At 42.9% G+C, this 27,255-nt stretch overlaps 1 protein-coding gene across 2 annotated transcripts in view; it reads right to left on the reverse strand.

Annotated features, from left to right (window-relative positions):
* The window catches only part of PSD (pleckstrin and Sec7 domain containing), a 188,762-nt gene that overhangs the window by 6,971 nt on the left and 154,536 nt on the right, over nucleotides 1–27,255 (reverse strand). For both annotated transcript variants that reach the window (XM_075610700.1, XM_075610701.1), the window contains 5 exons: nucleotides 10,785–10,963; nucleotides 7,230–7,300; nucleotides 4,788–4,945; nucleotides 3,177–3,321; nucleotides 33–176 (listed from right to left, as the gene is read on the reverse strand). In XM_075610700.1, coding sequence (XP_075466815.1) covers nucleotides 33–176; nucleotides 3,177–3,321; nucleotides 4,788–4,945; nucleotides 7,230–7,300; nucleotides 10,785–10,963 — 697 coding nt within the window. The remainder of the gene's footprint in view (nucleotides 1–32; nucleotides 177–3,176; nucleotides 3,322–4,787; nucleotides 4,946–7,229; nucleotides 7,301–10,784; nucleotides 10,964–27,255) is intronic.

Here is a 27,255-nt window from a genome sequence, read left to right on the forward strand (position 1 = left end):
TATACAGATTATTTGCTAAGTGCGTGATGTACCTCAAATTCTAGGTAGTCTTGCTTCTGCTTAAATTCATCGACCTCTTTTCCTTTCAGCTTCTTGTCAGGAGGGGATGTGCGGTGTTCTATCAAACTTGACGACATGCTCTTGAACTTGGATTCATGCGTTTTCACTTGTTCCTCCTAAACATGAAATAGGTTGATTACAATTCTAACAAATCCTACATGTAACTTTCTCATTCTTTTAACTCCGTTCAAACATCTTTTCCACCATCTTTTTATTACAGTAATCTGTTTATTTAGATGTTTAATATCTGCTTCTGACCTCTCACCAGTCTTGTGGCATTTCCTGCCTTTCTGCTATCTCCCCCTGGATACGTGACACTGTCTCAAACTTAGCATGTCCAAAACAGAACTTCTTGATTTCCCATTGTGCAAATCTACCCCCACACCTCAGTTTTCTGTCACTACTAAAGACCATTGTGCAAATATCTCAGATACCATATCCGGGGGTCATTTTGTACCCCTACCTCTCCTTCATCCCTTACCAGATCCGGTCGCTTCCAGCAATACGGCGTATTACTAGAATACGCAACTTCCTCATCACAGAACCTCTCTCCCACATAAGCGTTCGCTATTAATTACTAAACACTGCAGGTAGACATTCGCTTCACGCACCTTTTCCCCTCTGCTGCTCATTTAAACAAATGACTGCACTGGTTACCTATACTCTTTGTAATTTAGACATTTTAGTCCTCATTCACAAAGCTTTTCACAACAATGCCCCTACCTGCATTTCAGAACTGTCTACAGTAGGTACACCTCCACACGTTGTCTCCACTCAGACCTACTTTAAGATTTCTCCTTACCTCTGGAATTCCCTACCCCACACTATCAGACTCTCCCCTATGCTTCACACAAACAAACTTACTTCTTAAAAAAGGCCTAGTCAATATCCTCCTGATATCCTCATGTTTCTTCATGATGAACAAACTATAGATCACATCATACATCCTCCAAAAATCAGCCCTTCTCCCTACCGATCCTTTTGAGTCCTCATTCCCATTTCCACCTTTTAGACTGTAATCTCCTTGAAGCAGGGCCGCCTGACCTATCTGTGTTGTGCTATTGTGTGTAAATGATTGTTTTGCTTGTTAGTGTCTTCCTGCACTGTGGAACATGTTGGCACATTACAAGTAAATAATAATGAGCTCATTATATTGGCACATTTTTCATAACCAACAATACTAATATTTTAATGGAAAACAATGACACAGCAATACATAATAAGGATACTTAATTGTTACATTATGGTATAGTAGCAAATAACATAGTGCTACAATAATGCCCTCATACACCCTCTTTCAACCCACACTCTCTAACTACCGCCCTATTTCTCTTCTCCCCTTTGCCTCCAAGCTAATGGAGGGCTTGTATACAACCGCCTGACTCACTTTCTCTCCTCCAACTCCCTGCTTGATACTTTGCAATCTGGTTTCTACCCTCTAAACTCCACTAAGACAACACTAACAAAAGTGGCCAATGCCCTAGTCACAGCTAAGTCTAAGGGTCACTTCTCCATACTAATTCCCCTGGATCTCTCTGCTGCCTTTGGCACGGTTGATCACCCACTTCGCCTGTACACACTCTCCACTTCATTGGCCTCTGTGACGCTGCCCTCTCCTGATTCACGTCCTCCTTATTGAACTGCTCCTTCAGTGTTTACTTCTCTAGTGTCTCCTCCTCTTCACTTCCTCTTTCTATTGGGGTCCCACAAGGCTCCCTCCATGGCCCTCTGCTATTCTCACTTTATACCGCTTCTCTTGGTGAACTAATACAATCTTTTGGCTTTCAGTATCATCTATATATTGACGCCCACATTTCTTGTCTCCACCTCCGAAATATCACAAGAATACCCCCTTTTCTCAATCATGACGCAACATCAACTCACTCACTGCCCCACTTCTGCTGCTCCACTACACAAATCCCTACACTGGCTTCCAACATCCTCTAGAGTTAAATTCAAAATCGGAGCTCTATCTTACAAAGCTCGCAATGAAGCTGCCCCCCTTACATCTCAGCCCTTGTCTTCAAATACACCCCTAGTCACTCCCTCTGTTCTGCCCATGACCTCTGTCTCTTCCCTTATTACCTTCTCTCACTCCCACTTATAAGACTTGTCCCATGCTGCCCCCTCTCTGGAATTCCCTACATGTTCCATCAGACACTCCCCCAACTTTTAGACTTTTAAAAGCTCCCTGAAAACTCATTTTTTGAGGAAGTCTATTTGTGATCCCCCTAATATACACCCCCAAAACCCTATTGGGACCAGCAGTGCACCTAGAAAAACTCTCTCCTCAATTCCACAATGAGCAGCCACTTTACCTTTAGTATCAACTTTGCCCTTTATTCTCTCTAGAGTGTAAGCTCTCAGGAGCAGGGCCCTCATTCCCTTCTGTATATGTTTGTGCTGGTATGTCCTTATTTGGTATGTCTTTCTGTTTATATCATTGATATGATTCTGTTACCCTATTGTAACGTGCTGCGGAATATGTTTAGAAATAAACAATAATAATGATAATAATAATAGGAGTTTACATTCTAGTTCTACATATGCAAGCAATATAGCTGCCCCACACCTCTGGAATGCCCTTCCCATCAATATCCGACTAGCACCCTCTCTATCCACATTTAAGACCAACCTTAAAACACAGCTGCTTAATGAAGCATATGAGTAGCTCCGTGGCTAATACTAGACACGATACATAAAGCTTGGCCCCTGCAAACGCACTTACCAGAATGCCCTCCTACTGTCTCTGTACGTTCTTCCTACCTACCAATTAGATTGTAAGCTCTTCGGAGCAGAGACTCCTTTTCATAAATGTTACTTTTATGTCTGAAGCACTAATTCCCATTATGTGTTATTTGTATTATTTGTTATTTATATGATTGTCACGTGTATTACTACTGTGAAGAGCTATGTACATTAATAGCACTATATAAATAAAGATATACATACATACATAGCACAAATACCAATTCACACCTATGGTTTAATTTAAATAGTTCTAGCTAGGAAAAGGGAGGTAACAATAAATGTGGCAGTGGGGGCATCACCGAACTTCCCCCTGAAGTCTACTTTTTCTCAGATGAATACAGTACCATGTGGCGTATTTTAGTTACCTGGGAAAGCCTGGTGATTGCACTAGGCAGGAGAGGTCGACTGAACTTCTTGTGTGATCCAATTGCAGCTGGGAAGGGGGGAGCAGAAAACATGGCTGCCACTACATTAATGCGGGTGATCCACGAATGCATCTGCTCTGTATTCCTGAAACACAAGAGGAGAGATTCTGAAACCGGGTACAGTGTGGGGAAAGTGAATTAAAGCTAGGGAAAAAAACAGAACTACTCCATGCGCAGTTATACGAAGAAAGAAAAAATAATGTTAAAGGAGAAAACCAGGGGGTGATAGTTTTTGCATTTTTTTTTACATACAATTGAAGCAGGGAGTCTCCAAAGCTGAACCCCGTTAATTTCAGTTCCGGGGACCCCCTGCTTTCAGAGATACTTACCTCCGTATTGGCTGTCGGTAGCCGTTCCGGCTGAGCAAGCTGGGGTTTAAAGCTACCGCATCACACAGGCCAATCGGAAGCCGAACCAGATGACGTCACGGCTTCCTATTGGCCCGTAGGGAGCGGGAGCTTTGAATCTGTGCCATTATATGAACCCTGCTATCCGAGTGGAGTAGCTACCAGTGCCCCTACGGAGGTATGTGTTTCCAGAAGTAGGGGTCCCCTGAGCTGAAATTTGTGGGGTTCAGCTCTGGAGACCCCCTGTTTCAATCCTATCTAAAATTTATATATTCGCAAAAAACAATCACCCCCTTGAATTGCTTCTTTAGACAACTTATGCAATAAAGACAATTAAAAGATTAAAAGCCTAAACAAATAAGACCTACAATAGTGCCCATTTGTGTTACTGCTTAATGCAACTTCATCTTGTACGGATTTGAATTCAGTACAACATACAGCTCAACCCCCTTATAACATTGCGCTTGGAGTCCAAAGACTCACATCGCGCTATAAGCGGATCGAGTTAGAAATAATGTACAATTGTATGCATTGTACAATAAAGTATTTACGATACCAATAATCGTGTTGTAGAGTATTCATAAATACAAAAATTGGGAGCCATGCTTGCATCGCGTTATAAGCGGATTCGCGTTGTAACGGATCGCGTTCTAACGGGGTTGAGCTGTACCTGTATCATTTATTAAAGGCAGCATCACATTTAGAATGCACATGAAGCAGATCCATCATCTACTTTAGACTTGTTATTTTTTTTTTTTTTTTAATGTTTGTAAGGTACTGGTGGTGTGTGACAACAATGCAAGCTATACAACCCTAATACGAAGTCACACCCATCATTAAAGCTGGAAAATATGCTCTTTATGGCCCATTCAAGTGACAAAGAAGGTGTCTTATGGGATGCCACAGCACAGTAAACATGGCCCCAAATATCTGTACAGAAATACACAATTAATCTGTGAGGTTGGGGAGTGAGACCTCAGTAGCGATGATTGAAAGTCCATGATGGTTTCCCAAGGTTCAAACACAAGGTTTATTTCAATGGAAAATCATAGAAGTTGCGGGAAAGAGAGAGGACACGAGAACAGGGAGAAAAGAGAGAAGGTAGGGAAAATATAACTTGACTGCACCATCATCTCATGGAAACATAAAGATCAGAATGTGGAATATATACAAGACTTTTATAGCACATGTTGTCTAGACCTACTGAGCTTGAAAGAGGAAAACTCTCCAGTCTGCTGTCCGTAGGTAGAAGACATTTGGCCTTTTGTTATAATCAGATGCTCTGGTGGCTAAAGAGTGATGGATGCTAATTGCATTCTTCAGGTCTTCTTCGGAAAGAGGTTTCCCTGGCTTATATTCCTCCTAAAAAAATACAGACTCAATATGCCTCAACATAAATTTGAAATGCACGAAGAAAGTACAGTATTTACCACAATATAACAAAAGTATGGTTTAAGGCTACCAGTAGATGTCAATATAAATCATAATTTAAAGCCGGAGATGAATATCAAGGTCATAATGTATCTGTAACCCTTTATTTTTTAGGTAGAATAGTGACTGACTGTTCAGTAAAGCATAATAGGGTATATTGGTAAGTTATCTGAAAAAAAAAAAGACTCAAATGTAGTATCTAGTGAAAAAAAATAAGTTATTAGTTTTGACAAACAGATCAATTAAATCACTCCTTTAAGATACCATTCATTTTTGTGGGACAACCAAGGGATTCCCCCAAAATTATAGATGGGGGCATAAATATACTTGTGTCAGTGTGATTACAGTTCGTCGGATATATGGGCACGTGGTTGGGCCGCTTCCCTCCGGCGCCTGCATGGGCCAGCCCCCCACTGCTCACTCCACTGAAACAGCCCACAAACATCCCACAATAAAATAATTATTGACCTCCATGCTGCCAAAGACAAAGGTCATTACACTCTGTTCATATTACTCGACCTCTCTGCAGCATTTAATACTGTGGACCACCCTCTTCTCCTTCACATTCTCCATACCCTCGGTATGGGTAGGAGTGGCTCAGTGAGTAAAGAGACTGTGATCTTGGGCAAGTCACTTTATCTCCCTGTGCCTCAGGCACCAAAAACATAGATTGTAAGCGCCACAGGGACATGTGCCTGCAAAATGTCTCTGTAAAGAGCTACGTAAAACTAGCAGTGCTATACAAGAACATGCTATTATTATTATTATCTGTAACAAAGCTTTATCCTAGATATTCTCTTACCTCTCTCATCATACTTTCATTGTCTCTTTTGCTAACACCTTCTCCTCTATCGATCTCTCTGTGGGGGTACCCCAGGGCTCTGTCCTGGGACCTCTTCTCTTTTCTCTTTACACACTCTCTCTAGGGTTCAAATATCACCTCTATGCTGCAAATTTACTTTTCAACCCCTGATCTTACAACTGCTGTACAGACCAAAGTTTCCGAATGTCTCTCCGCTATATCATCCTGGATGGCCCTCCGCTGACTCAAACTTAACATGTCAAAGACGGAGCTCCTCATATTTCCTCCCTAACCTGGCCCCACTACCTTCTACATTACTGTTGGAAGCACTATCATACACCCAGTATCACAAGCATGCTGCCTAGGGGTCACACAACTCCTCTCACATTCTCCTCTCATCCAAAATGTAGCTAAAAACTGTCATTTTTTCCTCCGCAATATTACAAAGATACACCCTTTCCTCTATTACCAAAACTCTCGCATAGGCCCTCATTCTCTCCCGTCATGACTACGGTAACCTTCTGCTGTCTGGCCTTCCTGCCCCTCACCTGTCTCCCCTACAATCTATCATAAACACTGCTGCCAGAATCACTTAATTTTTTCCTAAATCTGCCTCAGCGTCTCCCCTGCTGAAATCCTTCTCCTGGCTTCCGATCAGATCTTATGTCGCTCCCTACATCTCAGACCAAATTTCTGGGTTCCGGTTGTGTCTAAAGCCCTCTCCCGCCTTAAACCTCTCACTGAATGCACCACACCTCTGGAATGCCCTTCCCCTCAATATCCAACTAGCACCCTCTCTATCCACCTTTAAGACCCATCTTAAAACCCACCTCCTTAACAAAGCATATGAGTATCTCCGTGGCTAATACTATACACGATACATAAAGCTTGGCCCCTGCAAACGCACTTACCAGAATGCCCTCCTACTGTCTCTGTACGTTCTTCCTACCTACCAATTAGATTGTAAGCTCTTCGGAGCAGGGACTCCTTTTCCTAAATGTTACTTTTATGTCTGAAGCATTATTCCCATGATGTGTTATTTATATTATTTGTTATTTATATGATTGTCACGTGTATTACTGCTGTGAAGCGCTGTGTACATTAATGGTGCTATATAAATAAAGATATACATACATACATGGCCCCCTGCTGAGTGCTGTCACCCGCCACTGGAAGTACAGGTACTCCCTCCCCCCTCCCCAATGATTTACCTTCAGCACTCCCCTCTCCCTCCCGCTCATTAACCTGGGACTCAGGTTAGTACTCTTTCATGGGCACTGTAATTCCTGTTGGCGGCCCAGATGATAAGTGGTACTTATCTGCTATCGCTGACTATGCACAGCATCTACCTCCGTTGTATCTGTAAACCTCAATAACAATTCCTTTGTCTCATATACTCAAAGCACACTTTACCTTCTGCAGGTATAGAATCATCCCCTTCAATATCGCGTGAAATGTCTTCCAGCCCCTCTTTCCTCTCGGGGCTGCCGGGAAAAGATAGGTGCACGAGAAACAAAGAATAAATCGAGACCGTAAGTCCCTGATATAATCAATTTAACTCAGATTGTGTTCTTTTATTTTTTTTTATGTTTTAAATAACTTCAGATTAGGCTCTTAATAGGGTTTCATCAGTAACACACTCATTTTAAAGAATATATTAACAGAGAAGCTAATACATGTTACCGAAGGAGAAGAAAGGACGAAAAGTGCAGCTTCTTCCTTATGTGAAGTGTTTGGGGGAAAAACACTATTGCTTTAACCATCCAGCCAGCAATAATATTGTTTCATTTTCTCTAACATCAGATAAATGCCTAAATCATATTTCAGCAGAATCAAATGACATGGTATGCCGCGAGACACCTATTCGCGCTTAGAGTTTTAGGAACCAGGTATGACTGGGAGAAAAGTATATAGCTCAGTACTGTATACTTGGCTTATATTTCGGTATACCTGCCAATTTCAACCGCTTCCAGGTCAACAGTGTAATAATGATCCAGGGCCTTTTTTACCAAGCAGTGTCACTCAATAAGACACCTTCCAGTACAGCTAGGTACATATGGACCTCTACGGCTCAATCAAGTGACTGGGCTCTAAGGTTTTTTTCTAGCATGAAAGGTGCAGTAACACTGCTTAGAAAAGCTGGCCTTTCACATGAACGGGATAATAAGGTGTCTTCTTGCACAGAACGTGTCATGCAGTAGAACTGCTTGCTAAATATGTCCCATAGTATTTCTTCTGATCTTACCTTCTTATACCAAAGCTGCTTACAGACTAGGGAACGGGGATACAAAACTGGATCGTTATCACACTGCTGACACTGAGTTCGTTGGTATGTCTTTCTATGATTTATATTATAACACAAACTTGCAGATATGACTCAAAATATATTAAAGTCAATAAATGTCTCACATTTCCACCGATTAGCGTAGGTTTCGGTATGAGAATATTATCGGACAACAAAAATATAAATAAATGAGAAAAAGATCACAAGTCGATGCAGCGTTTGCAGGTAGTTAATTTTCTAAACATTTTATTTAATCTTCCACTTTGACCTAGGCTTTAGAATACAGGACAAAGCTATATGGAACAACCTACCGGAGACTCTCACAGCCACCACCAGTTTAAGTTCTTTCAAAAATAAAGCTGTCTCACATTTTAATTTGGTCTGTAACGGTTACATACGCCTATAATATATATTATCTTTAAGTATGCACGCAATGTCTTGTATATAATGTATACCCTGTTCACTTATGTAACTGTATTTGTAACCATGTATTATTTGTTTTACTCTATGCCCAGGACATACTTGAAAACGAGAGGTAACTCTCAATGTATTACTTCCTGGTAAAACATTTTTTCTTATCCTATATTAGTGAAAGCACTGTATGCCTGTCTGGATGTCCTGTGTCCCTAGGGGAAATCTCATTGGTCCCTTGGCCCGCCCGCCCCCGCACACCTCTCATTGGCCTGAGGCGGAGTGACGGGCCAACACACACACACACACCTCCCCTCCAAAAAATAAGTACAACACCCCCCCCCTCTCACCCCTGTGGACTTGCCCCCCCCCAACTGTCACCCCTCTGGCCCTCCTCAATGGCTGGCCGCCCTTGACCACCCACCCTCTCACCCCTTCTCCCTTCCCGGCGCTGGCCTGCAACAACAGAGCCCCCCCTATCACCATTACGGCCCCTTTGCTACGCCCTTACCCCACGCGGCACTTTCCGCCGCGGGTCCTCTAAAACGAGCACGCTGCCGGCGGGGAGGGGTGGTTTCGGGGAGCAGAGGGGTCTGGCGGCCAGAAGGGGTCTAGCAGTCAGGTTCCCCGCTTCGGGTCCGGCGGCCGCGCACGGTAGGCGGAGGTACAGGCATTGGTGTGCCACGTGGTGCTCCCGCAGGGGGAGCACAGGCACTTGCGTGCTCCGAGCGTTACGCCCGCCCAGTCCCGAGGCGGGAAGTGGAGCGGCCAGCCATGCGGCACCCCCCCCCCCCCAACAACACCCTCTATCAGCACACGTACCCCACATCGCCGCCGCCAGACAGCAGAAACAGAACACTATCACCACCCCTCCTGCCACCACTCTACGGGACCTCACAAACAGCCCGCTCACCCCCCCCTCCCCTCTTTCCCCCCCCCCTCCCCTCTCTTTTCCCTCCCCCTCCCCTCTCTTTCCCCCCCCTCCCCTCTCTTTCCCCCCCCCCTCCCCTCTCTTTCCCCCCCCCTCCCCTCTCTTCCCCCCCCCTCCCCTCTCTTTCCCCCCCTCCCCTCTCTTTCTCCCCCCCTCCCCCCTCTTTCTCCCCCCTCTTTCTCCCCCCCCTCTCTTTCTCCCCCCCCTCCCCTCTCTTTCCCCCCCTCCCCTCTCTTTCCCCCCCCCCTCCCCTCTCTTCCCCCCCCCCTCTCTTCCACCTCTCTTTTCCCCCCACACCTCTTTTCCCCCCACACCAAACCACCTCTTTTCCCCCCACACCAACCCACCTCTTTTCCCCCCACACCAACCCACCTCTTTTTCCCCCCACACCAACCCACCTCTTCCCCCCCCTACACCACCCACCTCTTCCCCCCCACCACCCCACCTCTTCCACCCCCCACACCACCCCACCTCTTTTCCCTCCCCACACCACCCCACCTCTTTCCCACACCACCTCTTTCCCACACCACACCACCTCTTTCCCACACCACACCACCCCACCTCTTCTCCCCCCCACACCACCCCACCTCTTCTCCCCCGCACACCACACCACCTCTTCTCCCCCCCACACCACCCCACCTCACAATTTTTGAACAACAACTACATCATATCATTTCACGCATTTACATCCCGGGCAACGCCGGGTATATCAGCTAGTAAATAAATAAATATGGTTAGAACAAAATGTAAAATCTGCTCTCCACTTTAATTATGGGGCCCTAATTATCAAGAGCTCCAAATGGCCATGTTGGTATTTAAAAGAATTAGGAGCGTCATTTAGGATAGGAGTAATAGAACGTCAATGTACTGTCCATGTTGCATCACTTGCATCAGCAGCTACTTTGGGAAGTGGTTATGTGAACGGATATGAGGAATTAGAGGAAGAATGCCTTGACAGAGATCCTGGGTAAACCTTCTTGGTACGACTTTTATACAATATGCTAGGCTAAGAAAAGTAAGGTAGAAGCGACAACTTTAATAGGTAGCTCGGGGTTAAAAAGAGTGCAAGCTTTACAGTTTAGTCGTGATTAGTAAATATGGCAATGACATATGGAAGATAGACAGGTAAGAGATTAAAGGGCCATTTGCCCCATTAATAAGAGTCTGCTTGATACACCTGTGTAATCATGATACGCTGATATCTATGTTTCCCGTATTAATATCTTAACTGAGTGACACATGCTCATGTATAGAGGGCACAAGGAATATAAAATGAGTTATGACCAATACACTAAATACTCCCCAGCAGGTGGAGTATTCACTGTTGTACTTTCGCACCCACTTTTTTTGCAGTCTGGATCGGCGTGGATTTTCCGCACCAGCACACCATGCTTGTAGGTTGTGATGTTAGGATCTTGTGAGAAGTTCAGGAAGGGCTTGCCACAGCTATTAATGCGTTTTATGGATTTGGGATTGGGATCTGCGAGTTCAGAGAGGGATCTCCTTAGCTCTTCCTCATCTCTGCAAAAAATAAAGAATGTCACACGTCAAGTAACAAAAGGCAATCATTTTGCTAGCCTTCAGTTATACACCCTTCGCTTTAAATAAAAATATAATTTGTGAGCACATTAACATGTCTTAGACAGGTCTACAACCCTGCTTTTCACCATTATCTCTTGGCATACAATGATTCCACTGCAGCCAGGGATTCTGGGAAATGACATGCAAATGAGCACAGTGTCTGCTTTTATGCTAATTTGCATGTCATTTCCCAGAATCCCTGGCTGCAGTGGAAGCATTGTATGCCAAGACATAGTGGTGAAAAGCCGGGTTGCAGACCTGTCTGAGACATGTGAATGTGCTCACAAATTATATTTTTATTTGCTGTTCACTGTACGGTGGAGGGTTTTTGTCACTTTTTTAACGCACCATAACTTATATAATGTGTGGTTGACACCCTCTACTGTAATGTGTCATTGTTATTACACTCGTAGGGGTAAATCAACAAAAGTTAAATCAAGGCTCATAATATGATATTACATAAAACATTAATGTATGTTATTTTTCCTAAGGTTAACACTTACTGTAAAAGCTATTGATTTGCAATAAAAACGGCCATTCTAAATTGTCTTAGCTTGGGCGTAACGTCACATTATTGTAGCATAATTTTGCGTTATCTTCTTATTACGTGATGTTAATTATGCTTTAGCGTTACTCCGATCCAGACTCTGAAATAGGAGCGCAACTCAAGTTGAGAAAGAGAGGAAAGGGAAATAGACCCGGAAAATAATACTACAGCTCAACCCCGTTATAGCGCGATCCGCTACAACGTGAATCTGCTTATAACGCGGTCTCATTCTGTGGCTCCCAAGGACCGCGTTATAACGGGGTTCAGCTGTATTATTAGTTAAATCATACTTAACGGTGGTGTCCATTCAGACCATGCAAAATCCCTATTTCAGAGTCTGGATATGAGTAATGCTAAGTTTAGGGATGTACTAACTAACGTAACCCAGTCCCCGTGTTACCCTTAATCGTCTCTAGTGGATTACTGATGTTATAACACCTAATTTGCATTTAATCTTAATATCATTATCACTACCTGTCTTTATAGTTAATGGAGAAAACATGATTTAAGTTAGGGTCATGTCACTTTTCAACTTTGTAGATTTGGGCCTTATTGTTGTAAACTCTTCTTTTTCCAGAAGGAATCTCTTGGAGATTAACACCTGAGTAGCCCCAAAGGCATCTGGCTAAGGAAGGCTCCCCAATATGCCTTCACTGCCCCTGTCCACCAAGCCAGTGTGGAAGGGGTTAACAGCATGGGGTCAAGAGCTACTTCAAATACCACCTGGAGTCCATCAGCCCCTCCTCCCTGCATGTCTGATTGTGTCTCCCTCTGCAAACCCTGAACAGGCCCTAGCATTGCAAGGCAGCAAAACATTTTGGCAAGGAAAAGGCACACCTCTGCTGTTTAGTCTGCACACACTCACTTGGCTCACAACAGCTTCATGCAACATTACCTACCTCTGTGATAATGAACCTGCTATGTATCTCAACTTTGTTCTTTCTAATGGCCTCATGGAAATGTTACTCTCTCTATCCATTACAATCCCCTCCCTCCTGGCCCACACCCAATTTCATTATACACACTGGATTACTCAAAAGCCTTGCACTATCTACTGAATGTTGGCGGAGAACTCTGAAAACCAGCACATCAACCACCGCTCACTCTAATGGCAAACATCACAAATGTACAACTTGCAAAAAACTACTCAAATTTCAATTCATACTGTTACTCTCTTTAGCAGGTGATATTGAACTTAACTCGGACCCTCTCTTTTCAACTATGTCCCATACAACTGAGAATACCCCCTTCAAATGCCAAAAAGGTCTATCTGTCGCCCATATAAATATCCGGAGCCGGCTTCCCAAACTGGATGAACTAAGGGCATGGTGTCTTATGCATAAAACCAAAGCTATCGTTCTCACAGAAACATGGCTAACCCCTAAAGCTCTCAATGCAAATATCGCCATTCAGGGATACTCCGTTTCTAGGAAAGATAGGTCAAAGAGAGGAGGAGGGGTGTTATTTTATATTGCAGACACCTTACAATTTACACTGTTAAATTGCCCCCCTCCTCCCCCCCCAAGCCCTCTCTCTTTTGAAATCCTAGTTGGCAAAATCTGCCTCACCTTTTCTAAGACCGTCCTGATTGCTGGCATCTACCGCCCCCCCTAAAGCCCTTCTACAGTCCCTGACTGATATCACCCAGTTTCTTGGCTACATTTCCTCTCTGAATGAGAAGAGTGAGTTGCTAGTTCTTGGGGATTTCTACTTCAATTGGCTCAACGATAAAAACCACAAAATCCATATACAACTCAAGTCACTTAACCTAACGCAACTTATTTCCCAACCCACACGGACAAGCCTGAAATCTCACAACCACTCCTTGCTAAACTGTATTCACTTCTCCAGTCCCAACAGAATCCAATCCTCTGGCATCCTTCCTGACATTTTCAGTGCCCATGCAATAGTGTACTGTGTAAGGAAAATTAAACCACCCCAATCAAGCCCTAAAGTTCTCCTCACTAGAACATTTAAAAACTTTAACCCACAACAGTTTCTGGCTGACCTTACCAACTGCCACTGGTACAGAATCGACTTAATTCCCCACCCTGATTCTGCTCTCGACTATTTCCAATCCGAGTTCTTAAAACTCTGTGATACCCATGCCCCACTACGCAGAATAAGAGTACGGAGGGCCCACTTTCCGTGGGTTACAACTGACCTTATAGCACTCTACCATTTCAGGGATGCCTTGTGGAAAAGCTACAAAGTAGCTGGCACTACAAAGGATCTTAATAACTACAGATGCCTGTGGAATATGTGCACAAGGCAAACATGACATGCAAAAGCACAATATTACACTGACAATCTTTGCCAGAATACATAAAACCAAGCTAACCTCTGGAAGGTTATCCACAATATATACCAGCCTTCTAGTCATCAACAACCAAGTCATATCACTAAGGAGGATATTACTCTGACAAATCCCACTGACATTGCAAATACATTCAATGATTACTTTGTGGGGTGTGCTACTAACTTATTAGCGAAAAGCAACCTAAACACAAACATGAACCTCATTCTGAGAGTACCCCTATAGCCCCACCCTCGCCCAACACTGCTCACAATTTTCAATTTGTCCCAGTATCTGAAGAGGAGATTACACAAGCAATCCCCAAACTAAAACTACGCAGCCAATGTGGACCTGATTTACTGCAATCTAAGTTCCTAAGACTTGGTGCCCCAGACATTGCCAAACCAATTGCTTCCATAGTAAACTCTATTCTGTCTGCAGGCCATATCCCTAAGACCTGTAAAACTGCCAGAGTTGTCCCAATCTTCAAAAGTGGGGACAAAAACACTGTCTTAAACTACAGGCCAATCTCCCTTCCCCCAATACTATCCAAAGTCATGGAAAAATGTGTCAACTCCCAATTAAGTGATTACTATACCAAGACAAATTTCCCTAGCCAATTCCAATCCGGCTTGCGCCCCAAACACTCCATGGTAACTACCCTGCAAAAGTGCAATGACATCCAGTGTGGAATGGAACAGAGACAACTCACTGGTGCAATATTCCTAGATTTTGCAAAGGCTTTTGATACTGTTGATCGTGTTATCTTGCTACACAAACTCCAGTGCTCTGGAATAGGGAAGCATGCTTTAAACTGGTTTCATTCTTACCTATCAGGTAGATCCCAACATGTGTCTATCTCAGGCTCCAACCCCTTGGATATCACCTGTGGTGTCCCACAAGACTCTGTTCTGGGGCCCCTACTCTTCTCAGTGTTCATCAATGATCTTCCCACAGCTTGTAAGGGAGCTTCAATACACATGTATGCAGATGACACAATCTTATATGCATACAGCCCTAGCCTTTCCGACCTTGAACACATACTTCAATTCGACTTTTTGAGACTTGAAAATTGGATTTCGCAAAACAACCTGTTTTCAAACACTGACAAGACTTACAATGGTATTTGGGACCAAGGCTAAATTTTTAAAACTTCCAATGACTGAGCTCCAGATCAGACCAACGCTAATACCATCCTAACTCCTGTTACTAGTTTTAAATACTTGGGCATATGGTTTGACTCTCCCATTTACCATTTGGGATGCACATTAATACCCTGACATCCAAAACCTATGGCAAACTAGGTGTACTTTATAGGAACAAATCGTCCCTAAGTCTGCTGGTCAGAAAGCGTATCGCACAGCAGATGCTAATGCCAATTATCGACTATGGGGACATAGTATACGGCTCGGCACCCCAAATTCACCTTAACAAACTTGATACCCTCTACAATTCAATATGCCGTTTTTTTCTCCAATGCAACTACAACACACGTCACTGCGAAATGCTCAAAGAACTAGATTGGTCATCATTTGAGTCTAGGCGCAAAGTTAATCTTTCCTGTATTGCCTTCAAATACTTTCTGGGCAAGCTACCCGTCTATCTGAACAAGCTCCTCACCCCTACCACATGCAGCACTTATCATCTGAGATCTGACTCCAAAAGACTGTTCATGGTCCATAGGTTCAGCAAAGTATCCGGACGTTCCTCCTTCTCTTACCGTGCACCCCAAAATCTACCGGAGGCTCTCACAGCCACCACCAGTCTAAATTCTTTCAAAACTAAAGCGGTCTCACATTTTAATCTGGTCTGTAACTGTTACATACGCCCATAATATATATTATCTTTAACTGTGCATGCAATGTCTTGTATATAATGTATACCCCTGTTCACTTATGTAACTGTACTTGTAACCATGTATTGTTTGTCATTTTAACTCTATGCCCAGGAGATACTTGAAAATGAGAGGTAACTCTCAATGTATTACTTCCTGGTAAAACATTTTATAAATAAATAAATAAATAAAATACTGTGTGTTGCCATGCTGCTTTTTTCATTTCCACAAAGAATCTCTGGGACATAACACCCGAGTCGCCCCAAAGGCGTTCAGCTGAAGGGCAGCCAAAGGGTGGTATGTTACAGCTGCTCTATTGCTTCCAATACTCACCAACCCTTTCATCCCCTGTACCCAATGTCTCAACTTACCCTGCCCATAGATTGCAAGCTCCTTGAGGCAGGTCCTCTTCGAACACATTGAAGGTCTATCCTACCTCTTCTAACACCATTTTATTCCTGTATGTAAATGTTACTTATGCCCATAATCATTTCTGACTGTCCATGAAATATTTGTAAACTGAATGCGTATAACCTTTGTTAAATGAATGCAACCATTTATTATTATAACTCTGTTTCTTTTCCTGTCTGTCTCTTGTGTAACAAAATAATTGTATTTTGTTCTAAAACTGACTGTAAAGTATTGCGATGCCCCTTAAGTGGAGGCCTGTAGTTACTGAAAAAATAAATGATGATATTATTATGCTTAAGTACCTATACCAGGGATAGCCAACTCCAGTCAAAGACTAAGCCACTGATTGGGCACCCTGTGCTGAAGCAGGGATATCCTGTAAACCTGACCTGAAGCTCTTGAGGGCTTGAGATGGCTACCCCTAACGTATACAGTATGTCTGTCAGAATACCATTTCTTCTTTTACTGAAACATCAAAAGGTAGAGCCGTATTATATGCCAAATGTCCTAAATTATTTTGGTACCAACAAAAACCAGTAGTAAAGCAAGCCATTATTCTTCATTTTCACTGATATTCCCCTTTTTCACTGATATTCCCCTATCCCCCATCTAAATAGAATGAAATCATTCCTTGCTAATGGAGCCAGAAACCACTCCACAGATTCCAGCCACTTTTATACACTTAAATAAAATATTTTTTGCTGCATTTTATCCAAACTAATTTTTAACCTTTCCAATGCTAATTGGCTGTAAGTGAACATTACAATGTAAATATGTAATCAATACAACTTTCTTAATATTGTTACACCACGCCCCCTAAAATAAAAACATTATCAAATGTATTTACTGGATTAAGAAAATCTGTTAAACAGATAATCTGATTAAAGCTTTGGTTACGTCAATAAATGTATTTAAAGCTGCAGTTCAGTCAATATCCTGCATGTGTGTTTTTTTAATAAATCAGTTCTGTAGTAAGAAAAAATACTTTTAGCGTTTTTGTTTTTAAAAAAACAACTTTGAAAGACCAATTTTCTTGTATTCTATTTTAACAGCCATTTGCTAAGGCTTCATGTCCTGTCACAAGCCCTGGCACACCCCTTTGTCAGCCCTGCCCTCCCTCTGCACATGTCAGTGCAGGAGTGCTCATTAATATTCTGAGTGACAGAAGCAGAAGAAAAACATATGCCAGCTCCAATTATGTCACCAAATTTCGCCGATCAATACATGGAGAACGAATTGACCTGCAGCTATACAGTTCTTTAGGTAATTAGAGATTGCACACATGAAACTATTGAAGTAAAAAAATAAATAAAAAATAAAAAAAAAGACTGAACTGCAGCTTTAAGGAAACACTGAAAATTATAAAATATGTACTGAAAAGGTGTAACCACTGATCGTTGACTCAAAATAACAATTTAGTAATGTAACGGTTGAGCAAATATAAGTATGTTTAAAGCAAAGATTTGTCTGCTTTTTGCCTTTGGAAAATCAGCACACATTTTTCTTTGGGGCCCCTGACTGTGGGAGTTTGTGTCAATGACGTGCATCCCGTAACCCATGGGTGGTCAGCTCCAGTCCTAGAGTACCACTTGAGGACTGCTGCTCTAGAAGAAACCTGATACGCTTACAAATGCAGTGACGTGTGAGGTTATTAGGGGCTAGGAAGTATCACTACATTTTTATTTACATACTTTACAGAGTAAATATAGGGTATATATAATGATAAAATATGACCTGCTCCCATGTTTAATACATTCAGGATTGTATTGAACTGATGAACAGAATCACTACATTTTTTTGTTATACCACATTGACGCTAAATATATATGGAAATACACGCTGTGTAGTCCACATCCATATATTGTAACAGATTTAATTTCTGTGGTTTCAGGTTGTGTGTACAGGTAGTCCTTGCTATCCAACGTTTCATTTTACAACGAATGGCATATTCAACGCTTTACAATGCAACACTTTGGGACGTTTTTCGACACCAGAATGCATTATCAGACACCAGGATGCGTTATCTGACGCCTGAATGCGTTATCTGACGCCTGAATGCGTTATCAGACGCCTGAATGCGTTATCAGACGCCAGAATGCGTTATCTGACGCCTGAATGCGTTATCAGACGCCTGAATGCGTTATCCAACGCTCACCGCCCCTGATTAACATGGGACTCACTTTACAACGGTTTCACTATCCAACGCTACTTCCAGAACGGATTCCGTTGGATAACCGGGGACTGCCTGTACACTGCATAAACAATACTGGCATCTCCTCTATCTTGGAATAATTTATTGTCACTTTCTTGGATTGATCACCTAAAACTGAACAGCGCGTGCAGGAACTGTCTGTTGATTTGTCTGATAATTAGTTTCATAAAACCGCTAAATAAAAAGCCCTGCTTGCCAAAAGATCTGATGCATGTAATAACACCATCTGACGCCTTACATGTATAGGGATAAATCAACAACCCTAATCAGACTGATAATATATAAGACAGATCAGAGAGACACACAAATACAGTATCATTTTAATTACCATTCTGCTGAATATGGAACGTCAGTTCAATGCAGGAAAATAACAAAATGGAACCAAAACACACTTATTTGCATCGATCTTTCTTTTGACAGGTTGCCAAACCTTAGAATAGCTATTGGCACAGGGCACAGAAGCGAAAGAGACATACAAAGCTGCAATCGATGTCAGAACCAGGCTTTCAAATATCTTGCATGATATTGAAATAAAACATATTATGTGCCTTTTTTGTAACATTTCGAGGTAAATATTCTGAACCGGTCAAAAGGAATCTTACAGCACAAATAGGTGCAATGTTATCAGCGTGATGAAAATGTATTCTGACGGGTTATTTTTTTGTTCTTATAATGTTTGCAGGGAATGGTACGTATTCTGCCATTTGCTGACAGAAAGGATTACCTTTACAATATGTGACATTTCCTGTTGTGGACGAGCAGTGTATAATGTTTGTTTTGTGGAAATGTATTCCATAGAAAATGTTCCAAGTATACATATATGAAAGTGGACTCTTTCGTATAATAATAAGTTCATATATCATATTGTTTTACATTAATCAAACCTCAACAGACTGGGAGTTTAGTTATACTTGAGTGAGGAAAAGTTAATGTTGTTTGGCCTTTGAGAGAGCAGGAGTTAAAACAGGAGCGGAGAAATTTATAGTGCAGAAAATCAGCCAGAGTGTGAGATTTCCGCCTTAGGCTGCGTCCATAGGACTGCAGCCGTGCTGAGGCGCGCGGAGGCTGAGGGAAAGCGGGTGCTTTCCCTGGCCTTGGTCCGCGCGCTGTCCGGGGGCGTGTCGTGGGAGGTAGGGGGGGGCTGTGACGTCACTGAGCTGGTTCGCCCTCATTGGGCGAACCGCTCACGTGACCGGCCCTGCGCTCCCTTGAGCGCTTGAATTTAACATTTTGCTAAGACTTACGCTTCCGCACACTTGCGGAAGCGAGCCCCTGCTAAAGCCGGTCTTATTGCGGCTGCAGGGGCTCACTGCCGAGCAGCAGCGCGCCTCAGCACGGGTCAGCGCATAAGCGCTGACCATGCCCGAGGCCTTAGGCGTTCAGAGGAGCGAGTGTAGGTGTGAAGGGATTGTGTTTCTGAATTTAGCCAAGGCCATGGGTTAGAAAAGGGGTGTGCAAACTTTTCTGTTTGCGGCCCCCTGTCGGCTCGTGCCCCCCTTCCCTTACCGGCTCTGAGCTTCACGGCGTCATATGATGTCACAATGTCATGTGACATCACGTGTTGCCATTTGACTCCGTGATGTCAAGGCGACACATCGCCGATGAGGCAGCTGAGACCAGGTAAGAGAGATTTACAGAGGCCTCGCGTCTCCCCCGGCATTTAAGTTAAAAGCCTTGGGGAAGAGTGCAGGGCCTATGTAACTGCCACCCCCCCCCCCCCCCGCAGAAACTCACCCCCACTTTGCGCTCCCCTGTGTTAGAGGGACGGGTGTGCCGGAGCTTAGAAAGGGAATATAGATCGAGAGAGGAGGAGAGGTTAGTATTGCAAGAGTTGATGAGATTGTCCGTTTCAGAGGAAGGCGGAAGAGGAGAGGGTAGGATTTAGGTTAAGAGCAGAGAGATCAATAGCGTGAAGATCTTGAGAGTAGCGAGTAGAACAGTTAGGAGTGGGGTGAGGGGAATGAGTTGTGGTGAATGATAGGAGGTGATGGTCAGAGAGTAGAAGAGAGGAGGATAGGGAACAGTTTTTAGTAAAGACCAGGTCTAAGTAGTGACCATCCTTGTGGGTGGTGGAATTGGTCCATTGGTGAAGGCCAATGGAGGAAGTTAGAGAAGACAAGATGCCTAGGAGACTGACGGATCATCAATATGACAGTTGAAGTCCTCCAGTAAAAGGATAGGAGAGTCAGAGGAGAGAAAGAAGGAAAGTCAGGATTCAAAGTCAAACAGAAAGGAGGCGGTAGAAGATGTAGAGGTTGGAGATCAAAAAAGAGAGGGGGGGGGTCAGGTACCGGGACACGGTGGGGCAGCAAAAAAACTTTGCACACCCCTGATCTACAGCACCGACAGTATTCCCTCACCTGCTGTCTCTGTAAGTCTCCCAACATTCCACTTAGATTGTAAGCTCCCTGGGGCAGGAATTTCCTTTCCTATTGTCTGACTTTGTTGCACTTATTGTATTATAATTCACTGTACTATATTTTCTCTTTTGTAACACGCTGGGGGCGGTATACAAAGATATAAATACATATATGCATGTAACGTGGATGCAGCTAGGCAGAACATGCTACACTTTAGGATTTTAAAATATAGCCTACTGTATATTTCATTGCATAGCCAATTGGATTTCTGGAATAAAACATAATATATTTTACAGATTTTTTTTTTTACTGGGGTCTGTCTGTTAGAACATTGATGTTGAAAATGTTGCATTGTTTCAAGATATATGTTGTATATACTTCAGAACTGGATATATTGTACCTATGGGTAGGAACAAGTCATCACTGGTGTGAATGAGGCTTTATTTCCCCTGAGAACCCCCGATGCCTGATGCATTGTTTCCGCTGCCAGGCACAATCATGTGTATCACTGGTTTGCTTGGGAATTAAATAGAGAAAACTGCTAAAACCTCCATTGGAAATAGGCTGGCAGAAGGTGTGTGGAAGCCAGAAAGCACACACGGACGATATATTGATTTTAAGAGAAAACAAAACAAGCGCAATAAAAATTATACTGCCAACATAGTCAGTTACCAGTTACCTTTTTAATAGCTCAAGCTTATCTTCAATATAATGCTCCTCCTTCAAACACTGTTCCGCCTCTGTTGTGGGCTGAAGGAGCAGACCAGTGAGTAAAGGCACTGACTCGGAGCTCAAATCAACGCGGTTCAGCTCCACAGACCCCCTGCTTCAATCCTCTTCAAACAAAACATAAAGGGTCCCCAGGAATGCTGCTTTAACGTATAATGTAACAAAGAGAAGGCAGCACTCAAATGGACCCTTTTCAGGGTGTTTATTAGTGGATCGGTGTTCCGTCTTACAGAGAGGACGTTCCCTTTTTTTTTTTAGTTTTCTTTGCATGGAATTGCAGACAGCATACAGTAGGGGTGGCCAAATCCAGTCGTTGACTGAGCCTCTGATTGAGCCACCTGTGCTGAAGCAGGGAGATCCTGAAAACCTGACCTGTTGATGGCCCTTAAGGACTGGAGTTGGCCACCCCTGGCATACAGGCCTTATTCATTTTTAGGTACATATATTTCAATGCTTAGTCCATTAGAAATAATATACATTTAGTGTAGGTAGCTCCGTAAATGGAGTTTACCTTGACAGATTTAGCGGCTTCATCATTTTTTAATCAAAAGAAGCATCCAAACGGCTCCTTTGTTATAAGACGTAGGAGCAAAATGTAGAATTTCACTAATAAATTGCCAGCCATTTTGACGCCTGGTTACAATGACGACGCGTCGCTGGACGGTATGGGTGTTATAGGGGCCTTGTGTGGTCCCCCAGCATTAAATTTAAATGCCTTGGGGGAGAGCGCAGGACCCGAGAAAATCTTGCGCCCCAAAGTTTGCGCACCCCTGTATTAAGTCAAGGGTGTGCAAACTGGGGGGGACACACGATTTTCTGGGGGGGTGCGCGGCAGTAATAGAGGTCCTCTCCCGCAGGCATTTAAATTAAATGGCGGGGAGCGTGCGCGAGGCCTCTGTAACTTCCCTTACCAGGTCTGCGGTGGCTTCCAGCAACACATCACCATGGTAATGCCACATCAAATGATGCCGTAGGGTCGCATGATGTCAGAAGATACCAGACACCAGGTAAGGGGGGGGGGGATATGAGGGGTGGTCGCAGCCTGAAAAGTTTGCACTCCCCTCTATTAAGTAACACATTCTACTTATACGTATTAGGTGACATTAAAGCAGCAGTCCCATCGGGGCACTAGAGGTCACAATTATGACCCGATTTCCTGCGACAACATGACACATTATGTTTGTTATTATTCCTGCAACAGAAACAACGATGGTTGTCCGGAGATACTTACCTCCGTAGATGCTGCCGGTATCTCCTACAAGTTTAAAGCTCCAGCAGACCTACCTAGGTCTGTATCTCTGAAAGCAGGGGTACCCTGGAGCTGAAATTAACATGGTTGAGCTCTGGAAACCCCCTGCTTCTATCCTATGTATATATATAAAAAATTAAATAAACAGGAATATGTATGTATTTATATATTCATATGCTGTACGCTCACACTGTATATCTCTGGTCACAGTGACATAGCAGTTGAAAAAATTAAAAGTAGGATAAAAAAAAAAAAACAGCAGGTACTGCTCCTGCAAATTGATCTAAATAAATGAAGCCCTAACTCATGGTTGCCCCTGAATGAGATCACTTCCTTCTGCATGTGAGGATGCTGTACAGCTGCAGTGCAGGTATAGACCATGTGCTTGCACACTGCAGGAGGCATGGAGGAGCGGAACAGCCAATCACAATGCAGGAAGAATAAAATACAGCAGAAAAATTAAAGGGCACAGCACTGATGCAAGAAACCCGGTAAAAGCTGGTACACTGCTGGAGGCCAGGATACGCAGTGGAACAACTGTACTGCACCGGCCAAACCGGTGCAGTTGGAGGGTCTGGGGTAGGTCTGAACTCAACTAAATCTGTTGCTTTTTTGGAGGTATGTGGCCCCTACTTACAGGTTCTGAGCTCCCTGCCAATTCTCCAATTAGCAAATAAAGTACAAAACACATGTACAATGTGATGCTCACTGTCTATAGGAGACGGTGTCAAGAGTCTATGGGAGACAAACAAGAGAAAAGTGTGTATATACATGCTTCATTCATGTAACCCTTTAGGCACTTTAACATATTTCACGATTTTTAGTCCACCAGACAATAAGAAATATTTATATATGGTATGCATTTAGCGTAGGTACCTGCTAAAATGGAGATTGCCTTGGTGGGGTTAGCAGACGTAATAATTTTTTAATCAAAAGATGCAACTAAAGGACTTCTTTGTTATAAGGTTTAGGAACAAAATTTAGAATTCCACTAATAAATTTGAAGCCAGTTTGGAAGGAGCGCTGGCTTTTTGTATTTGCATTTTCCAAAAATGTGAGACCAAGTTCTCTTTTCCTACCATCACACTCCATAAAGGTATTGAATTATATATTCTTACTGATACATTACTTTATAGGGGTAGGTCTGACCTCACCTGATTCTGTTTTACTATATAATTGAGATGTATTTGCACTGTATACAGAGTATCATGAAAAGTAGTACTTGCGGATGCTGGACTCTTGAAGGAATGTAGTTGGCTGTGCCCACCTGGTTAAGTGTCACATTATATGTGTCTGCGGAGTTAAGCTGGCGTTATCTCTGGAAGTTTCATATTTTCTATAGATTTAATAATAGCCTACACTTGTGGGTACTGTCCCATAGCCACAGTCGCTCCTACCAACTATTGTGGCCAAGCACTGCCATCTACTGCATTTATTCCCTCACCTGCGTTCTCTCTATGAATACATCTCTCCCATAGAAGCACTTACCATTACTCTTGGCTGTTACTCGACCCGTCACTGCACTTTCTTCTTCCCCCACTATATATTTATTAAACCAGCGAAAATGGCCACATTCATTAAACCATTCTCGCATGTGCGGAAACTGCATTTTAGGTCACATTTTCGTTCCAGCTGTGCAAATCCATGTAGAATGTAAACGTTGTATGTAAATGAGGAAATCTTGTAAAATTAGATGCCCATATTCACTCCCCTAGTGGAATAGGTTACAAATTTTGGCGGTATATAAGCAAAGAGAGATAATGCTATAGTGAACTGTCACCTCTCTCTCAATCAAACATCATAATTTTGATGTGTATGCAAATTAGTTATTTTAAAGCTATCTTTCTGCTTAGATATTTCTAAATGAATATGGTGAAACCCCCAGATTTGTACCGTATGAAATGGCATTGTTTTTATGCGATTCTGCATGTTAAAACACTCAGTTTAAGGAATAGACTCATTTAAGGCTACCAACATACCACTTAGATTGTAAGCTCTTTAGAGCAGGGATTTATTTTCCTGTTATATGTGCCTTTATTGTATATTTTACACGTATTTCCGATTTGTAAAGTGATGTGCTATTTAAGTTGCCGCTATTTAAATAAAAGCATACATAAAGATCTGTCATGCGGTCTATTTTTTCAATATAAAGCTCTTTTCTATCTATCTGGTATTGAAGGGGGGAATCTATAAATAATAATGATAAATAATGTACCATTTAATTTCCGGTCGCCAATTGCTCATTCTGCCGCCACTATTACAAAAGAAAATAATTAATATGATATGTGGCAGTCCTGGTGTCAAATTAATTCCTACCGTATATATAAGAATACACTGACCCATCTGTGGACACTCGCTAGGCTTATCTTTTGGTGTGTCTAATGCATAACCCAGGATTATAGATGAGATCCCCGAAGACATAATACAGAGCCAAAAATAAAGTCTTTTTTTTTTCTGTTTTATTTATTTCCCACAAACACACTTGAAATGGATGCTTATTAAAACCCTCAGCATCTGTTCTCCGTCTCCATAGCAACCCTGGCTAGGGCAGGCCGAGAGCGTAGATTACGTGGCTGCATCCCTAATCCCCCTGAAATGGCAGGCTCCGAGAATGCCGCTGACAATGACGAGGACGGCAGGAGCGAGGGAGGGAATGTACAAGGATTGGAAGCATCATAACTTCTAACTACAACAATTTGACAGTTCTTGTGTGGAATGATATGATATTACGTAATGTGCTGGCAAGAAGCGGGAACTGAACCTTCGTCACCAAGTGAAGGAGGAAGTGGTATATATAGTCTGAATATATATATATATATATATATATATATATATATATATATATATATATATATATATATATATATATATATACAGAATATATATATACAGAATATATATATATATAATCAGAAGCAGGGCACGCACAAAACAAAAAATAACGGTAAAGGGAGGGTGCATACTGTCAAAAAGGATACAGAAAAAAGAAAGGTCTTGAGAAAGGTCCGAGTGGGAACCGAAGCATTGAGTCAATAAATTTCACCTTTTTCCATATATGAGTGCCTGTCCCATATACATATATATATATATATATGAGACCCATCAAGGTCGAAACAGCTGTCTGTGGGTGGTTTTCTGGGTATGCACCTTAACCCTGGCTGTGCTCAAAGCTGTGACCATGCAGCAAGCTTAAGCCTATAGGGAACCATGTTAAAAATGGTTATTGAGGCAAAAAGTGACACTGTGTGCTCATTTGCATGTCGTTTCCCAGAATCCCTTGCTGCAGTGGAAGTGCTGTATGCTGGGTGATAATGGGGAAAGGCGGGGTTGCAGACCTGCCTAAGACATGCAGATGAGCATACAGCTATATTTGCATATTTGTTTTCCTGTGGAGGGTTTTTGTCACTTATTTTACTCACCATAACTTAACTCAGTATTATGGTTTAGCCTATCCCATAGCCTCTCTTGCATTCCCAGTAAAATCAACCCCACACTGATGAGACCCATCAAGGTCGAAACAGCTGTCTGTGGGTGGTTTTCTGGGTATGCACCTTAACCCTGGCTGTGCTCAAAGCTGTGACCATGCAGCAAGCTTAAGCCTATAGGGAACCATGTTAAAAATGGTTATTGAGGCAAAAAGTGACACTGTGTGCTCATTTGCATGTCGTTTCCCAGAATCCCTTGCTGCAGTGGAAGTGCTGTATGCTGGGTGATAATGGGGAAAGGCGGGGTTGCAGACCTCCCCAAGACATGCAGATGAGCATACAGCTATATTTGCATATTTGCTTTCCTGTGGAGGGTTTTTGTCACTTATTTTACTCACCATAACTTAACTCAGTATTATGGTTTAGCCTATCCCATAGCCTCTCTTGCATTCCCAGTAAAATCAACCCCACACTGATGAGACCCATCAAGGTCGAAACAGCTGTCTGTGGGTGGTTTTCTGGGTATGCACCTTAACCCTGGCTGTGCTCAAAGCTGTGACCATGCAGCAAGCTTAAGCCTATAGGGAACCATGTTAAAAATGGTTATTGAGGCAAAAAGTGACACTGTGTGCTCATTTGCATGTCGTTTCCCAGAATCCCTTGCTGCAGTGGAAGTGCTGTATGCTGGGTGATAATGGGGAAAGGCGGGGTTGCAGACCTGCCTAAGACATGCAGATGAGCATACAGCTATATTTGCATATTTGCTTTCCTGTGGAGGGTTTTTGTCACTTATTTTACTCACCATAACTTAACTCAGTATTATGGTTTAGCCTATCCCATAGCCTCTCTTGCATTCCCAGTAAAATCAACCCCACACTGATGAGACCCATCAAGGTCGAAACAGCTGTCTGTGGGTGGTTTTCTGGGTATGCACCTTAACCCTGGCTGTGCTCAAAGCTGTGACCATGCAGCAAGCTTAAGCCTATAGGGAACCATGTTAAAAATGGTTATTGAGGCAAAAAGTGACACTGTGTGCTCATTTGCATGTCGTTTCCCAGAATCCCTTGCTGCAGTGGAAGTGCTGTATGCTGGGTGATAATGGGGAAAGGCGGGGTTGCAGACCTGCCTAAGACATGCAGATGAGCATACAGCTATATTTGCATATTTGC

Source organism: Ascaphus truei, chromosome 8, assembly GCF_040206685.1.
Source record: "Ascaphus truei isolate aAscTru1 chromosome 8, aAscTru1.hap1, whole genome shotgun sequence".
Taxonomy (NCBI): domain Eukaryota; kingdom Metazoa; phylum Chordata; class Amphibia; order Anura; family Ascaphidae; genus Ascaphus; species Ascaphus truei.